At 51.7% G+C, this 16,057-nt stretch overlaps 3 protein-coding genes across 3 annotated transcripts; 1 reads left to right on the forward strand and 2 right to left on the reverse strand.

Annotated features, from left to right (window-relative positions):
• The first annotated feature begins 736 nt into the window (after positions 1 to 736).
• On the forward strand, positions 737 to 3,241 carry LOC142900142 (E3 ubiquitin-protein ligase TRIM39-like). Its single transcript, XM_076044256.1, has one exon. The coding sequence runs from the start codon at positions 737 to 739 to the stop codon at positions 2,435 to 2,437; it is 1,701 nt and encodes a 566-aa protein (XP_075900371.1). The 3' UTR covers positions 2,438 to 3,241.
• A 675-nt stretch (positions 3,242 to 3,916) lies between these two features.
• Positions 3,917 to 7,896, reverse strand: LOC142900150 (uncharacterized). Its single transcript, XM_076044267.1, has 9 exons — positions 7,742 to 7,896; positions 6,388 to 6,447; positions 5,553 to 5,678; positions 5,302 to 5,376; positions 5,013 to 5,108; positions 4,833 to 4,924; positions 4,613 to 4,709; positions 4,357 to 4,440; positions 3,917 to 4,241 (listed from the first exon to the last, which is right to left on the reverse strand). Exons 1-9 carry the CDS (start codon positions 7,799 to 7,801, stop codon positions 4,119 to 4,121), a joined length of 813 nt encoding a protein of 270 aa, XP_075900382.1. The 5' UTR covers positions 7,802 to 7,896; the 3' UTR covers positions 3,917 to 4,118.
• A 1,639-nt stretch (positions 7,897 to 9,535) lies between these two features.
• LOC142900152 (tetraspanin-8-like) lies at positions 9,536 to 15,624 on the reverse strand. Its single transcript, XM_076044270.1, has 8 exons — positions 15,470 to 15,624; positions 11,397 to 11,459; positions 11,180 to 11,299; positions 11,003 to 11,077; positions 10,811 to 10,909; positions 10,569 to 10,679; positions 10,312 to 10,395; positions 9,536 to 10,164 (listed from the first exon to the last, which is right to left on the reverse strand). The coding sequence occupies exons 1-8, from the start codon at positions 15,524 to 15,526 to the stop codon at positions 10,093 to 10,095; spliced, it is 681 nt and encodes a 226-aa protein (XP_075900385.1). The 5' UTR covers positions 15,527 to 15,624; the 3' UTR covers positions 9,536 to 10,092.
• Between the last annotated feature and the right edge of the window lie 433 nt (positions 15,625 to 16,057).

The following is a 16,057-nucleotide window of genomic DNA, read 5'->3' on the forward strand; positions in this document are numbered from 1 at the left end:
GCAGCCAGGTGTGTGTGTGTGTGTGTGTGTGTTGTAAATTAATAATGATTTCTGCTGCTTTCACTGTTTATTTGGTCATAAATTAGTGTTTGACCACAATAATAAAGAAAAATGTAAAAAAAAAAAAACACGTTTGGCCACACGGTGGTGCTGGTGGGAAGGTTTCCTTTTTCTCTCCAGTCGACGTGACATTGTGTAGTTCAGTCTCTCTCACACACACACACACACACACACACACACACACACACACACACACAGTCAGAGAAACACAGATGTCAGCAGTAAAAGCAGATTAAAGTTGAAAGATGTTAAAAGGCGGAGTGGCCGTCAGTCACGCTGCTTCAGACCTGTTCCAGACCAGGCCAGACCCTGTCTGGCACAGGTCTGATAGAGGAGAAACTTCTTCCCTGAACTTCAGCCAACAGCCAGTCGGCAAACTGGTTCACCTGGTTCTGAAAGGGGGCGGAGCCAGAATTCCACACAGGTCGAAGTGGAGCAACAGTCACAGCAGGAACGACTCAGTCCAGTTCTCCGCCTGGTCGAGGTGAAGAGCAGATCTCAGCTCCTCCAGAACCTCAAGAACCTTCAAATCTCTGGTCCAGCAGCTCCAGAACCTCAAGAACCTTCAAATCTCTGGTCCAGCAGCTCCAGAACCTCCAGAAACATCAACTCCTGGGTCCACCAGAAGAACTCCAGAACCTCCCTGGTCCAGCAGAAGCAGCTCCAGCTCACCACCATGACGGTGTGCCTGCTGCGGGAGGAGCAGCTCCATTGCGCCCTCTGCAGGCGGCTCTTCAACGATCCGGTCACACTGCCGTGTGGTCACACCTTCTGTCTGGCCTGCGTCAGGCCTTGGACGTCCTGCCCCACCTGCGAACACCTCCTCTCCCCCAGCGGGCCAGAACCGCAGATCAACTCCATCCTCTCCGAGATGGTCGAGCAGCTGCGACTGTCGGGCACCAGGAGGAAGCAGTACTTCCTGCTCGAGGAGGAGGAGCAGGAGGAGCTGGAGGTGGAGGAGGTCGTTCTCTGTGACATATGCACCGCCAGGAGTAGGTCCACAAGAGGGTCCAGGTCCAGGACCAGGACCCCAGCCATCAGGTCCTGCCTGGTGTGTCTGGCCTCCTACTGTCAGCTGCACCTCCGTCCCCACACCACTGTCCCCCGGCTGCAGCTCCACCCGCTGTCCCCGCCCACCAGTCCCGCCCACCTGGAGGCCCGGCTGTGCCCCGCCCACGAACGACCCCTTGACCTCTTCTGCAGCACGGACCAGAGCTGCGTGTGCACCCGCTGCGCCATGCTGGGGCACCGCGGCCACCAGGTGGTGCCGCTGGACGACGAGTGGCACCGCAAGATCGCCGAGCTGGAGGGGCAGCGACGGCTCCTGCGGGAGGCGGCGGAGGGGAAGCGGCACAAGGTGGGCGAGGTGGACAGCGGCCTGGTGCTCAGCCGGCAGATGGTGCTGCAGGAGCGGCGGCTGGCCACCGAGGTCTTTGGCGCGCTGGAGCGGCAGCTGGCGGCTGCCTGGGAGGAGTTTTTGGTGGAGCTGGAGGAGCGGCAGGCGTTGGCCGAGCAGCGGGCTGGTGCCATGTTGCTGGAGCTGCAGCAGGAAGCGGCAGAGCTGCTGCAGCGACAGGCGGAGCTGGAGGAGCTGCAGACGGCGGCGGCGGCAGGCACCGCCACCGACCGCTTGGATTTCCTACGCAGCTTCGGCGCTGCCGCCACAGCTCCGCCACCCAGGACCAGGGACTGGACCGGCGTGACCCTGGAACTGCCTTGCCACCAGGGGGCGACCCGGCGGTCGCTGCAGCGGCTGCAGGAGCTGCTGCAGCAGCAGCTGAGCTGCCGGCTGGTTGTCCTGGAGCTGGAGCGACTGCGGCGCCCGGCTGTAGACCTGGTCCTGGACCCAGACACGGCCCACCGTTCCCTGGTGCTGTCCCAGGACGGCCGGGCCATGCACCACGCTGCCCCCCAGAGGAAGGTGCCGGACGGGCCGTCCCGCTTCCACCCCTGCTGCTGCGTCCTGGCCCGCCAGGGTTTCTCCTCTGGAACCTTCTACTTCGAGGTGCAGGTGGACGGCAAGAGCAGGTGGACAGTCGGCGTGGCCAGAGGCTCCGCCCCCAGGAGGGGCGTCCTATCGCTGCAGCCGGAGAACGGCCAATGGGCGCTGTGGCTGAAGGAGCAGGAGTACGCCGCGCTGGTGGGCGTCCCCCACCGGCTGCAGCTCAGCTCCAGGCCCAGGACGCTGGGCGTGCTGGTGGAGCTGGACCATGGCTGCGTCTCCTTCCACGACGGCCACACGGCAGCGCTGCTCTACCGCTTTACACACTGCCGCTTCTCTGGGAAGATCTTCCCCTTCTTCTGCCCTGGACTCAGCCAGGGCGGGGCCAACAGCGCTCCCCTCAGGATCCTCAGCCCCGCAGAGATGAGCCGCTGAACCTTGCCAGAACACCAGCTGGACCAGAACTGGACCAGAACTCCTCCAGGTTCTCAACTCCCCACTTCTCCTCCTGGACCAGGAACCATGTGGACAACTGACCGTTTGAAGTAGTTCTGCTCGAGGCTCTCCTAGAGGTTCCCCTACTGGTTCTCCTAGAGGTTCCCCTACTGGTTCTCCTGACTCTTCCAGACTCTCTCTGAGTTCCAGATGTCTCTGACATGGTCACGTTTCCTCACTGTGAAGACTGTAAAATCTCCTGCCTGCCGGCTGAGGCCCAGGTCTCTCCAGGAGCTCCAGTCCAAGAGGGACTCACACCAACCGACTCCTTGTGAGGTTTGTGCGAGCAGTTGAGGAGGAATTGCCGCCATATTTGCCAATTTCCTCATATTTTTCAATCTTTTCACAGGTACAGAACTCACTCTGTGCGAGAGCTCCAGATCCGTGGTCGGAGTTCTGAGTAAAGTTCTTCACTAAATGATTGTATTTGTTGTTACTTTGAAGCTAATTTTAAACAGTGACTTGTTAAAAATCCAACATAAAAAAAAATCACGCATTGTTACAATCGTTGTTTGACGAAATTCATATCAGAATGTTAGAAATCATATTAAATCACATTAGATTATATGTGTATATTCACTGACGTTGCTCCAATTCAGTTGTGTCATTGATGGCGTGTGAAGGATCTCGAACCATTTTCCACTTTATTCAAACGATTTGCAGTGTGAACGATTTAATTACTGTGAAGGAAGTGTTGTTGTTGTATTCAGACAATTAAAGATTGATATATATATATTTTTTATATGTATATAATTTACAGGTGCTTTAATTCCCTTTGTTCTTGTTTCTAAAAAAAACAAACAAACAACTGATTGATTGTTGAACGTAAAGAGGCTCATTGTTCAGACACTTCTGGTTCGACCGGCCACTGACCTACATATGAGTCAACACCCGCCTCCTCGCCGTCTCCTCGGCCTCCCGCCGCCATGACAGGAACGCCGCCCCAGGAATTCCCATCATGCAACCTGAGAACAGGGACGTGAATTTCCTGGACTCTGCTGCCAAGCCACCGACACAGCAGCGTTTTTTTATTGTTTTTCAAAGTTTGAACTGACCGGAACATTTCTGACTGTAGCGTTAGCGACACACTAGCTGGTGCTCCCACTCCGCTGAACTAGCCAGTGTTGGCTGGCTGGTTAGCTGCTAGCGGTTAGCAGCACAGCAGCCGGCAGCGTGACGTTGATTTGTTGAGTAAATTCAATCAAATGTTAGCGTTTCCTACTTCTCCTCCACCTCCTGCTCCTCTTACTCCTCCTCACTGTCCTCCTCCTCTTCCCCCTCCTTCTCTTCCTCCACCTCCTCACCCTCCACCTTCTCACTGTCCCCCTCCTCGCGGTCTTCCTCAGCCACTGTGTGTGTTGATCGTTGCTGCCATCTAGTGGCCACCGAGGAGACTCACAGCTCCAGACCACTGAAACGTCACTGATAAATTAAATAAACTTTATTTCTGATAGACTTTTTTTTTTTTTTTTACAGCCAGGTTTACATTTTTCAATCAGGCTCCGCCCCTTTCTCCCTGCCTCCCCCTCCTCCTCATCCCTCCACCTCTCTCTCCTCCTCCACAGCAGTAAGCTCTGGCTTGGGCCGGATGGTGTCTGTAGGCAGCGGCAGAGGTCAGAGGTCAAGTGTGCGAGGGCTTGGGTTGGTACTTGACCCTGTTGAAGCCGTCCACCGTGGTTTCCACCGCCGGCTCGGCCCAGAACCTCTCCGAGCCCAAAATCAGGCACAGTGCGAAGGCGAACACCTGCAGCAGGTACACACACACACACACATGCAGCTCGTCAGTCCCACACCTTTTCTCCGGTTTTCTGTTTTCTCTCTAAATCAAAGGGGTGAAAGTGCGGCGAGAACAGGCATACGGCGATGGTGGCGAAGGCCGAAATGACTCCGATCCGCAGCTTGATGGGGAAGCTCAGGTGGCTCTTCAGCAGGGGGCCACAGGGCTGCACAAAGGTCAAAGGTCAAGGGTTAAGGTCAACCCACACTCAAAGAAAAAAGAAAAAGACGCAGTCGCAAACATTGTGAGGCAAGAAGAAGGCGAATGAAGTATTGATCAAACAGCTAGCAGGCTAACAGGCTAACAGTGAGGAGAGGAAGTGGGCGGGGCTGCGTCACCTGGGAGTGAACCCAGAGGTTCTCGCGTGTATCCGGCGCTGGATGGTCGTTGGCCCCCATCAGCATGCAGGGCCCCGGGGTGGCGCTGGAGTTGTCGCTGCAACATAAAATTAAAAAAAAAACAAAAACACGGCAATCACAAAGAAAAACTGCAGCGACATTCACGAGAACCAGATCTGGAAATAAAATGTCGTGAGAGCTTCTCAAGGCCGCCTAATACCTCTGTCCAGAGGAAACAGTAGGTGTGCACAAACAGGAAGCAGGAAGTTGACTCCGCCAGTCCTGGTAGCTCCTCAAACCACAGCAGGAGTCCTGCAGAGGAGGAGCAGAAGAGGAGGATGAGGGAGAAGAAGACATCCAGAAGTTCTCCAGGAGGAGGTTTTCCTCACAAGTTCCTCACCGACACCTGCAGCTTGTTCAGCTGCTCCTGGACAAACGGCTCTGTGTGGTGCAGCGGCGTGGCGTTCAGGAATACCTCGTCCACGGCGCCGTCCAGCTGCACGGACACAGCGGAAGAAGAAGAGGAGGAAGACGAGGACGTAGAAGAGGAAGAAGAAGAAGAAGAAGAAGAAGAAGCGCCAGAGACGGCATCGCTCATATCTTCACACATCATCAGCCACGTGTCTCATGTTATTGACTGTGAGCGGCCAGCGGGACAGCAGCGTTGAGAGTGGGACAGGAAGTCCTACCTGAGCCTGGACCTGCAGCAGCGGCGAGGCCACGACCATCAGAGCCACAAACTCCACCAACACCAGCGCCGAGAACTGGAGGAGGACGAGGGACACGCAGTGTGTGTGTGTGTGTGTGTGTGTGTGTGTGTGTGTGTGTGTGTGTGTGTGTGTGTATCCCTACTGGTCCCTCCCCCTCTCAGGGACTTGGAGTCTCAACAGGAACGGGTCAACGGGGACTGGGTGCGAGTCAGTGTGGGCATGGCTCTCACCAGCAGGAGGAGGAGTTTGAGGTCCAGCGTTGCAGCTGAGATGCCCATAACGGAGAGGAGAACTGTGATTGGACCAAAAACCTGCAGGGCCAGGACGCCATCGCTGGTGGGCAGCTGGTCAAAGAGCTGGGGGACCGGAAGTGGGAGACCAAGAACAAATACGTTGTGACTGTACTGTAGATTTTTCAAGTACCTGTACTTTTTGTGAGTATTTCTTTTTCTTTTTTTGTGTCTTTAAAAGTCCTTAAATGAGACAAAATGTGAATGGATTCTAGTTGTTGTTGATTGAAGTGGTGCAGTTGAATATAAAAGCAAATGGTATTTTAGAGATAGATTATCTAAGTACCTCAAGTAGCTCAGGTTTCGGTTCATTGTTTAGTACGTTTTCAGTACAGAGAAAAATAAACACGTAAAAAATAACATTGGTTACTGTTGAAGTGTCGACATGTACGTGACAACGAATGTGTTATTTCATCGATGGGGGGAAAAAGCATTTGGACTTTTTACTCAAGTGCTTTCTTACATTTACTTGAGTAAAGGAGTTGGATCAGTACTTTTACCAGAATACATTTTTAGACAAGTATCCATACTTTTACTTCAGTACAAATTGTGGATTTTGTTTGCCACCTCTGCTGATTCACTCTGGTTCTTCACTATTAATGTTAAACCGTTTCACTTTATTATTTCTAACATATCAGCTGGATTATTTTCCACTACACCACTGAACTGGTGTGAAATGCCAGTCCTGTCGTTCCGCATGGTGTTTTAATGTGAAGGTGCACGCAATCAGGCTGACTTCCTGTTTACATCAGTGTTGTCAGCTGCTGTCAGTTACCTCGGCAACCGGTGTATCACTGGAGGAGAATCCCACGCCAATCATCACCACACCAGACACCTACAGACAGAGGAGGAGGTACAGGGGGGGTCACATGACAGTGGGCAGGTGGGCGTGTCCCATCACAGAGAGACGGTAATCAGGCAGCAGGATCAGCTGACTTCCAGAGAGTTTCCCCACTGAAAACATCTCAACAACAACAACAACAGTACTAACAGCAGCAGCAGCAACACCAGTAGCAGCAGTAACAGCAGCAGCAGCGGCAGCAACACCAGTAGCAGCAGTAACAGCAGCAGCAGCGGCAGCAACACCAGTAGCAGCAGTAACAGCAGCAGCAGCGGCAGCAACACCAGTAGCAGCAGTAACAGCAGCAGAAGCAGTAACAGAAGCAGCAGCAGCAACACCAGTAGCAGCAGTAACAGCAGCAGCAGCAGTAACAGAAGCAGCAGCAGCAGCAACACCAGTAGCAGCAGTAACAGCAGCAGCAGCAACAGCAGCAGCAGCAGCAGCAGTAACAGCAGCAGCAGCAGCAGCAGCAGCAGCAGCAACACCAGTAGCAACAGTAACAGCAGCAGCAACAGCAGCAGCAACACCAGTAGCAACAGTAACAGCAGCAACAGCAGCAGCAGCAGCAGCAGCAACACCAGTAGCAACAGTAACAGCAGCAGCAACAGCAGCAGCAACACCAGTAGCAACAGTAACAGCAGCAACAGCAGCAGCAGCAGCAGCAACACCAGTAGCAGCAGCAACAGCAGCAGCAGCAGCAGTCACAGAAGCAGCAGCAGCTCTCGGAAGTGAAACAACTGCAGCAGTGAGTCGCAGAAACAAGGCAGCAATCAAAACAGGAAGCAGGAAAATGGGAGTTGCAGCTCCGGAGTCTTTCAGCGCTTTCACTTTATAAAATAAAAACCTTTCAGCAGAGTGAAAACAGAGCAGGGGAAAAAAAATGAACTTATCAGCACCAACTAAACTAAATCACTTTAGAAAGAAATATCCAAGCCACTGAAAGAATTTTAAAACAATTGCAAAAACATTTGATTTACATATATTGTTTTGAAGGGAATAGTTTATATCTTTTTTAGTTCTGACTGAGGAAAGTGCACAATGCAGCAGCAAAGGTTAGATTATACAATAAATATGTAAGAAATAAATGATGAAAAATAATTAATTTCCTCTGCTATTTTTAAATGAATTTAAATTAATCATTTATTTTTTAAGTGAGCCGCAAACAAACCAACCAACCAGTCAGAGTGACCGTCAGGCAGCTAAGTTGACGTTAGTGTGTGTTTGTCTGTGTGTGTGTGTGTGTGTGTGTGTGTGTGTGTGTGTTAGCATTTAGCTTCAGTTAGCTTACCAGGAGCAGGACAGTGACGCAGATGGCGAGTCCTCTCAAGTAACTCCTGCAGCCAGCCATGACGGCCTCGTCTGAGGGGGAGCTGCCACCCAGCAGAGGGAGAGCCACGGTGTGTGTGTGTGTGTGTGTGAGCAGGGTGTGTGTTTAAACCTCGCGAGTGTTTGCCTGCAGAACGAAGAACATGACCAAGTTTGGAAGATGAGCTGGACGGTGGAGGAGGAGGAGGGAAGGCTTCTGTCCGTCCAAGTGATGGAGCAGCACAAATGACAAGGAGAGCAGAGATAAACTGCTGGCTGCAGTAACGCGTGTTAGCCTGCAGGGCGGCAGAATAAAGAGTTCCCACTTTGGGAAAAACCACCAGCTCACTTGATTTCAGTTTTTGACGCTTGACAATGAGTGTTGTATTCATGCGTGCCTGCCGAGGGTGCAGAGGGAGGAGGGAGGGGGGGGGCGCTAACTTGAGCTTTTTAAGTGGCTAATGCTGTTTTTAGCCTCGCGGAGAACTGTGGCAGCTGTCATTGTTAGCATTATTTTTAGCCCGTTTATAAAAGTGAGTGTGCATTGCGATTGTTGAAATGCTTCTGGAGCCAACAGGTACAGATATTAGGTGGTGGGACAATGGGTTCTAAAATATGCCTGAGGGGGACGGAGCAGCAGCAGATAGACAAAGTGTTTTCGTGGCCAACCTCGTAGGAGGAAACAATATAGTTTCACAGTTTTGCCGTGTATGGCCTAGAACCACCCCAGGACAACCTAGAACCTTCTAGAGCCACACTAGAACAACTTAGAACCACTCTCAGAACTGCCACAGAACCACCTAGGTCTTCCAAGAAAGACCCCTGGACTATCTGGACCAGGAGATGTGCCAGAGGGGACGGACTAGCAGCAGACGGATGGAGCGTTTTGGTGAGCCACCTTGTAGGAGGGAAAAAAATCCATCATGGGATGTGTAGAAAAAAACGTTGCTTTAAGGTCAACTGAAAATGAACCAAAGCAAAGTTGCAACCAAATCAGTGTCTTTGAAGCCCCGCGGTGTTCAGCTCTTCACAAACATGGAGGAAATACAGACATTTTAGGACTGAACTTATTTTTAAAAAACGGAGTCTGGAATAAATTTCACTTATCAACATAAATATAATTTCTCCAAGTCTCGGCTGAAGGGCCGCAGTTTGCCAATGCCGGCCTTGCGCTGGTAGATGTCGACAAGGGGGCTAGCATTAGCGCAACATTAGCGCAACTGTGAACGTCAAAGGTTCAACACAACTTTGTCTGGAGTTTGTTACGTCGTTTCGGATAAAAGATTTAACAATTTGGCGAGAAACACTCGAGCTGAATTCAATCAAAGCGGAACCAAATAAAAGACCCGGAAAGAACCGGAGCCAACGGGAGACGGCAGAAACCTGCGAAATGTCACTTGAGCTCAGATGTTGTGACGCGACGAGATGGAACGATAAATACAAAGGAAGGAATTCACTGAAGTCATTAAGGCAAAGTGCTCTGTTGACATTGGACTAAAAATAACTGGGGCTCTGCACGCACGCACGCACGAGCGTGGATGTGTGTGTGTGTGTGTGTGTGTGTGTGTCCTGAACAGGCACCCTGTACTGCATCATGTGGCTGGAAACTTTCCGTCCAATCCCACGCCGCGTTGCCGCGTCGCAGCGCCGCCATATGTGGCTTTCCTCTCCTTTTGGACAGGTCCTGCCAGCAGGGGGCGAAGTGCCTCAGTACAGACAAGTGCTGGAAGGTTGATCGGAAAGACGGCACAAAGAGAAAAAAAAAGGCTTCTAATGGTTGGATGTTTTTTTTTTTATTCTTTGGTTATTACAGGATGATTTCACTGGATATTAATCTGTGAACAAGGTCAAACAAAAGAGGACACAAAATAGAAAAACAGTCATTGGATAAAAGTCCCTCAGACACTGAAGGTCTGAAGAAAAAAAATGACAAATGAACAATTAATTAGAAATTGATTCTGTTTGGAAACAATTTTTTTAATTATTGAGTTTTTTGGCTTTTAAAAATGTATTTTTGGAACACACACACACACACACACACACACACACACGCACACGCACACGCACACGCACACGCACACGCACACACACGTTTGAACCAGATTATTTTTTTCAATATTATTAATTCATTTAAAAAGGACCGTCTTCTGAAACTTGGTTACTTTTCCAGAGCAGGTGAAGAAAAGAACAACACCAACAACTGTACACAAAACATCTGTACACTCTCAGGACTACTGCAATAAAAACACATGCTGCGCCATGCATCGTTGTCATGCGTGACCAGGTGTGGGCGTGGCCAGGTGCGTGTAGGGCGGGGTGGGGGGAGGGGGGAACTCAAGCGGTGGTGGTCGCGTCCTTCCCACCAATCTGGCAGTAGAGGATCATGGCCATGACCATCCCAAAGACCTGCAGCCACACAGTGGAAGACAATCAGTCGGCCTGCTCTGCCCTCTGGTGGCAGCTCAAGGTTACTACAACACTTTCATCAGCGCATTTGTACTTAAATTTCAATTGAGTGTGTGTTTGCGTGTGCGTGTGTGTGTGTGTGCTGACCAGCAGGGCGGCGATGGCAAAGGCAATTCCCAGCACCACCTCCAGGTTTCCCTCCATGAACTCAACGATGCGGTCTAGGCAGGGCTGCAGGAAGAAACCATGACATCATCATCCTCATCTTCATCATCATGTTATCATCATGAAGGTGATGATGATATCACAATGACGTCATCATGGCAAACAACTCCATCATCATCATCTAATGACATCAGCATGATGACATCATCATGATGATCACATCATGACTCAGCCCTGACCGTGGAGTAGAATCCAGCCTTGCAGTCTTCCTCGGTGGCCTCGCAGCGGCAGGACTCGGGGATCTTGCCCCCCCAGTCTTCCTTGCCTTGGACCAGGCCGCAGCACTTCATCTGGTGGGGACCACGCATGTTAGCACGTTAGCTTAGCACAGGCAACGTCGGGACCTCCAAGTGGCCCGAGAGCTGTGTGTGTGTGTGTGTGTGTGTGTGTGTGTGTGTGTGTGTGTGAGAGAGTGAGACACCTCCGTCTGCAGCTTCTCCAGGTCCTGCCTCACGCTCTCTGGCTTCTCCATCAGCGGCGTGAACTTCTCCACCACGCGCTTATTCACCCAGTCGTTCACCTGAGAAGAAGCCACACACACACACGCACACACACACATTAACCAACCGATTACGCCCACCGACTACCAGCCGCGCCCTCTCCTCCACCTTACCGTCTTCTCGTTGACGGCGCCCACGATACCGGCGGCCAGCAGGAGGATGAAGATGGCCAGAAGGCTGATGAAGAACTACGAGGAGAGAGGAGAAGAAGACAAGGGGTGGGTGAGATGAAAGTGGCCAGGTGGAGGTGGGGTGTGGGAGGGTGGGTGGAGTCAGGATGCGTTCCCCACCAGCAGCAGCATGCAGCGGTTTTCCTTGATGGCGCCACAGCAGCCCAGGAAGCCCAGCACCATGATGATCACGCCGATGGCGATCATCAGGTCCACGCCAGGGATCGCCTCACTGGTCAGCTGAGACAGACAGGGGGAGGGGGGGGGGTCATGTGACATCTGGAGGCAGGTGGGCAGGGCTCACTCGCTCGGCTCCATCCGTCCGTCAGGGTCTCACCTGGTTGTCATTCTTGTTGACCTTCAGGTAGATGGACACGCCCAGGATGATGCAACCGCTGATCTGCAACCACAAACAACAAGCAAGGAGGTGGTGAGTCTGGCTCCACCCAGTGGAGAAGCCCTGCAACAGGTGGAAGAGGAGGGGGAGGGGGAGAAGGAGGAGGAGCAAGAGGATTCCGTCTCCTGCGGCGCCCCCTCTGGCCACACTCATGCATATTTCTTCATGGAGCCGCTGGGTGCAGGAGAGCGTTTTCCCACAGCAGAAGATCTCATTATGCAGGAGGAGCTCCTCCAGGCTGCAGTAGCCGATCCAACCAGCAGGGACGAACCGTGGAGTGGGCGGGGCCTCCATTGATTGGCCCAATCATGCATAATTCAGCGGTCGCGATAATTGCCCCCACACCAGACGAGCCGCACTGAGTCATCAGCCGCCATCAATGATTGATGGTGGAGGAGGCGGGACTTGGAGGGTGAGATCAGCGCCACGTAGACACAGCCACAGCTTTTCATCACCATCACCATCAACACCACCACAGTAACAGTTATGAAATTCAACCTCTGCTGCTGTTGCATAATGCATGCTAGGGAGCTTCTAAGGTTTCTGATCATCACCTCGATATCAATGAGGGCGGGTTCCACCAGCGCAGTGACTCATCCTGACCACACGGAGGCGACCTAGCGAGTTTGTCCAACACGCTCATTAAAGAATTAAAGATTTTTTATTTTTTTTTTAATGACATTAGCTTCACTGCTTACAATTTTTTCCATTCGACAGACATATAGTCAAATTCAATTGGATTGTTTTGGAATTTCTAAACATTTTTTTTTATAATATTCTATATCTATTTATCACACACACACACACACACACACACACACACACACACACACACACACACACACACACACACACACACACACACACACACACACACACACACACACACACACACACACACACACACACACACACACACACACACACACACACACGTCGGCGCAAGGGTGGCGTTTGACGCCTGATTAAAAACATTTTTAAATCGAGCGTCAATGCGCTGTGACGACATCTAGGCACGGCCAATAGGAGAGCAGCCGGTTCGGGGGGGAGGGTGGGAGTGCCCAGATGCACAGCACGGCACCGGTTGTTAAATATGTGTTAAAACTTCTCTACATCGAACTGTGCCTGACAATATATGAACATAAAGTTGTTTTTTTCATATATATTCGGGTCGGGACATTATCGCCTTGATTCACATTTTATTTTATACTCTAGAGTCTGGACAACACGGAACGCACTTGTTTTCGCACGGGTTTTCGGCAAAATTGATAGCGAAGCGCTGAGTAGCAAGCGGGAGGATGTTGTGTGCAAACGGTGGGACGACGAGATTTCGTTCCACCGCAGTTATTCAAGCCTCCGGTGCCACTTTTTACAGAACCGGCTGCTCTCCTACTGGATGCGCCGAGGTGTCATCACAGGGCGTTGACGCCAGGTCTGCGCCTGCTTGCGCCATACCGCGCCAAAAACGCGTTCAGTGTGTAAGCACCTTGAGAGTCAACGAGTCCGTGTTGACCTTCAATCTGACTCTTCAAACACACTGAACAAAAACAGTCGCTGTTGGTTTTCAGCGGCCGCAGTCAAACAGTGGGCTTTTAGCCCGGAGGCTAAAGCTGGCTAGCTACATGCTACATGCTACCCTCAGAAACACAAGCTTCCAGGTACAGAGTTCAGCGCTACCGCCCTCTTCTGAGCAGTCTGGTTACATGGTCAAGTATTGAAGGGGCGACACCCTGTAGAGCTATTTGGTGTGCGTGGAACACAGCGCGCCCCCCAGGCCAGCAAACACACTACACCCTGTTGACTTTGCCAAGGGTCAATATTGAACCTTCGTCAGGTGCAAAGATAAGAAGGCAGCAACTCCTTCAAAAGCATCGTTCTGGAAAACTGGTTCCAGGTGGGACAAACACTGCTAGGAGGCACCTGATTGGCCCATCCACTCCTCGAAAGCGCCACACCCCTTCCCAAACACCTCCCTCTGATGGACGTGTGACTGACTTCCTTCTTCCCGTCCTGCTGCCCAGGCCATCTCATCTGTGCAGGTGACCCGAGACACAGGTGAGACGGGGTTTGTGACTGGGAAGCCCCGCCCCCTCTCATACCATTGGCCACTCAAAAGATGTTTGTGTAGGCCAGCAGGTCACGCTGGAGCGTAAACCGCACGCACACGCACACGCGCACTTTGACTTTGTTGACTTCACCCACAAGGAGGAACAACCCTGCAGGGCAGCAAACAGTCAGCCGGTGCCCCCTGCAGGGAGCCAAAACAAACACACCCTGCACGCTAGCGCCCCTTAGCACTCCGAGCGACTGAGGTCGCCCTCTAGAGGCTCGCTGCTCTCAATCTCGCTGAACCCTCTTTTGTTTTTCTCCCCCACACCCCCGTCTACGCCTGCGTGCACTTCCTGTTTGCGTGTCACCAGACTCGTCCCTCATTCACAACACACTGGCAGCAGGTTGGACGAGAGATTAGACAGGGACACGCCCACCTACAGAAAAGAAATGCAATAAAAAATATATAAAGTATAGCGCACAGCGCTGACTCACAGGACACACACACACTTTTTTTTTTTCCGTTTCCTGCTTCAGGAAGTGGTCCCTGAATGCACCGTGGGCTCCATTACATTGGCTGAGTGCTGGCGTTGCACTAAAAGGCGCTAATGCAAGGAGGCTGCTGCCTGTGAGAGCTTCGCACTCCCAACCCCAGGCAGCAGCAGCAGCTTAGGCTAAAATTAGCACCGACTTTCTGTCTCCGTTAGCCCTCTGTTCGCAGCCTCCTGCTAAAACCCTCACAGTTGAAAGAAGGGAAGGAGGAGGAGGAGGGCAGAGACAAGCCAACACCTGGCTGGGGGGGCCGGGGGGGTGGTGTGGTCGCTCAGCTAGGAGGTGCATCAGTGCCCTTTGTGACATCACAGAGGGCTGACTTCAGGGCACGTGTGCGACTCCGGAGTAAGTAAGTAATGCAGTCGACCGACCACCCCCCCACCCCTTCCCCCAGGGTGCCAGAGAGTCTCCCGCCCACGACCAGTTGCTTCATGCCGCTGTCGCCGTGATGTTGAGCAACAGCGGTGAGAGCAGCAGGTACCAGCGGGGCGTCACTGCAGAGTGTGTGTACCCACAACACCACAGGCCTTTCAGAGCCTCACCCGATTGTCTCGTCACAAAAGAAAAACAAAACAAGAGACACACCTTTGAAGGACTGGAAGTGGGTAGAAGAAAAGTCGAAATATGTCCAGCTCAACAACCAAACAGCTGCTCTCCAGTCTCAACACACTCACACTGAAATATTCACATTTGCAATTGAAAATAAATAAATAAATTAATTAATTAATTAAAAAACACACACAAAAACGTGTTTTAAAACCACTTCCTGTTTTGTTCTGGGACACACAAATCGCAGAGTCACTGGATCATCATTTGATACAAAAACAACCACAACACAAGAAAAGAACCTAAGGACAAACAAGCCCGGTGACTTCTGCGCTCGTGAGCTCATTTGTTTGTTGGACCGATAAAATGACACACACACAACAACAACAAAAAAAATAAAATTGAAGGAGGGAGCGCACAAACAACAAGAGAAACCATACGCGACACACCCTGCAAGCCATTCAGTGTTTGTCTCAGCAACGAGCCTTGTTCTGCGGGCGCGACAACACACACACACACACACACACACACACACACACACACACACACACACACACACACACACACACACACACACACACACACACACACACACACACACACACAGCACCTGTTCGATGGACATGGAGGACTTTGGGAAAAAAAGACTTTCCCGCATCCGGCGGATGAAAAACAAAGAGAAAAAACGCTGAAATATCGGATAAATACATTTAATATATACGTTTTTATGCTAAAAGCCACTAAAACATATATATATGTACACATATATTTCTGAATTTATAGCTTTTAGAATAAAACATGTGACCCGCCAGCAGCTCGAAAGAGCTTTGAAATCATCGGGGGGTGTGTGCGCGCGCGCGTCTCACCCAGAACAGCAGGTTGAAGAAGAACAGAAGGTACTTGACACACTTGCTCACGGCCATGTTTCACGCTGCTTCCGGCTCGTCGCTCCGCTCCCTGCGAACTGGACTGCAGTGAAGTGAGGGAGCAGCTTCCTGCACGACCAGAAGAGGAGGTGGAAGAGGTGGAGCCTCCTCAGCCACGCCCACTTGCCCAGCTCTACTCTACCTGTCCGCGCCCACCTCCCCAGCTGCCTCCTGATTGGCTCAGCCCGACCCCGCTCTCGCGCGTCCTCCGAACACCTGAGGCCTCAATTTCTTGTCGTCACCGATGAGGTGGAAATCCTTTGTTCTCGGTCGGTCACGTGACGCCGGGGTGACGGCAAGGCGAAACCGGCGCACGGACGGAACGGAAGTAAGACCAGTATGAAGTGCCAACATTGAACGTTTAATGATGTCACTCTGTAGTTATTTTCATTTTGTCACTTCTAGTCGTCGACACTGAACTCCCGGTAGTGTTGTGCTCGCGATAAACTTATTTTCCAACAGTTTTCTGCTGCTGCTGCTGCCGCTGAGGGAACTCCACAGTCGAGATGAGAATTCTGCCGCCATCTA

This window comes from Nelusetta ayraudi, unplaced genomic scaffold (genome assembly GCF_046127955.1).
Source record: "Nelusetta ayraudi isolate G7.1 ecotype Tasmania unplaced genomic scaffold, CSIRO-AGI_Nayr_v1 ptg000079l, whole genome shotgun sequence".
Classification (NCBI taxonomy): Eukaryota; Metazoa; Chordata; class Actinopteri; order Tetraodontiformes; family Monacanthidae; genus Nelusetta; species Nelusetta ayraudi.

Excerpts from the sequence above, each read along its gene's own strand:
- LOC142900142 (XM_076044256.1), top strand. The coding sequence starts at position 737 with ATGACGGTGTGCCTGCTGCGGGAGGAGCAGCTCCATTGCGCCCTCTGC.
- LOC142900150 (XM_076044267.1), bottom strand. The coding sequence starts at position 7,801 with ATGGCTGGCTGCAGGAGTTACTTGAGAGGACTCGCCATCTGCGTCACT. Across the intron at positions 6,448-7,741 it reads GCGTCACTGTCCTGCTCCTG|GTGTCTGGTGTGGTGATGAT; the intron begins GTAAGCTAACTG and ends CTCTGTCTGTAG. Across the intron at positions 4,441-4,612 it reads ACCTCTGGGTTCACTCCCAG|CCCTGTGGCCCCCTGCTGAA; the intron begins GTGACGCAGCCC and ends ACCTTTGTGCAG.
- LOC142900152 (XM_076044270.1), bottom strand. The coding sequence starts at position 15,526 with ATGGCCGTGAGCAAGTGTGTCAAGTACCTTCTGTTCTTCTTCAACCTG. Across the intron at positions 11,078-11,179 it reads ACCGCTGCATGCTGCTGCTG|TTCTTCATCAGCCTTCTGGC; the intron begins GTGGGGAACGCA and ends CTCTCCTCGTAG. Across the intron at positions 10,165-10,311 it reads TTGCCATCGCCGCCCTGCTG|GTCTTTGGGATGGTCATGGC; the intron begins GTCAGCACACAC and ends GTGTGGCTGCAG.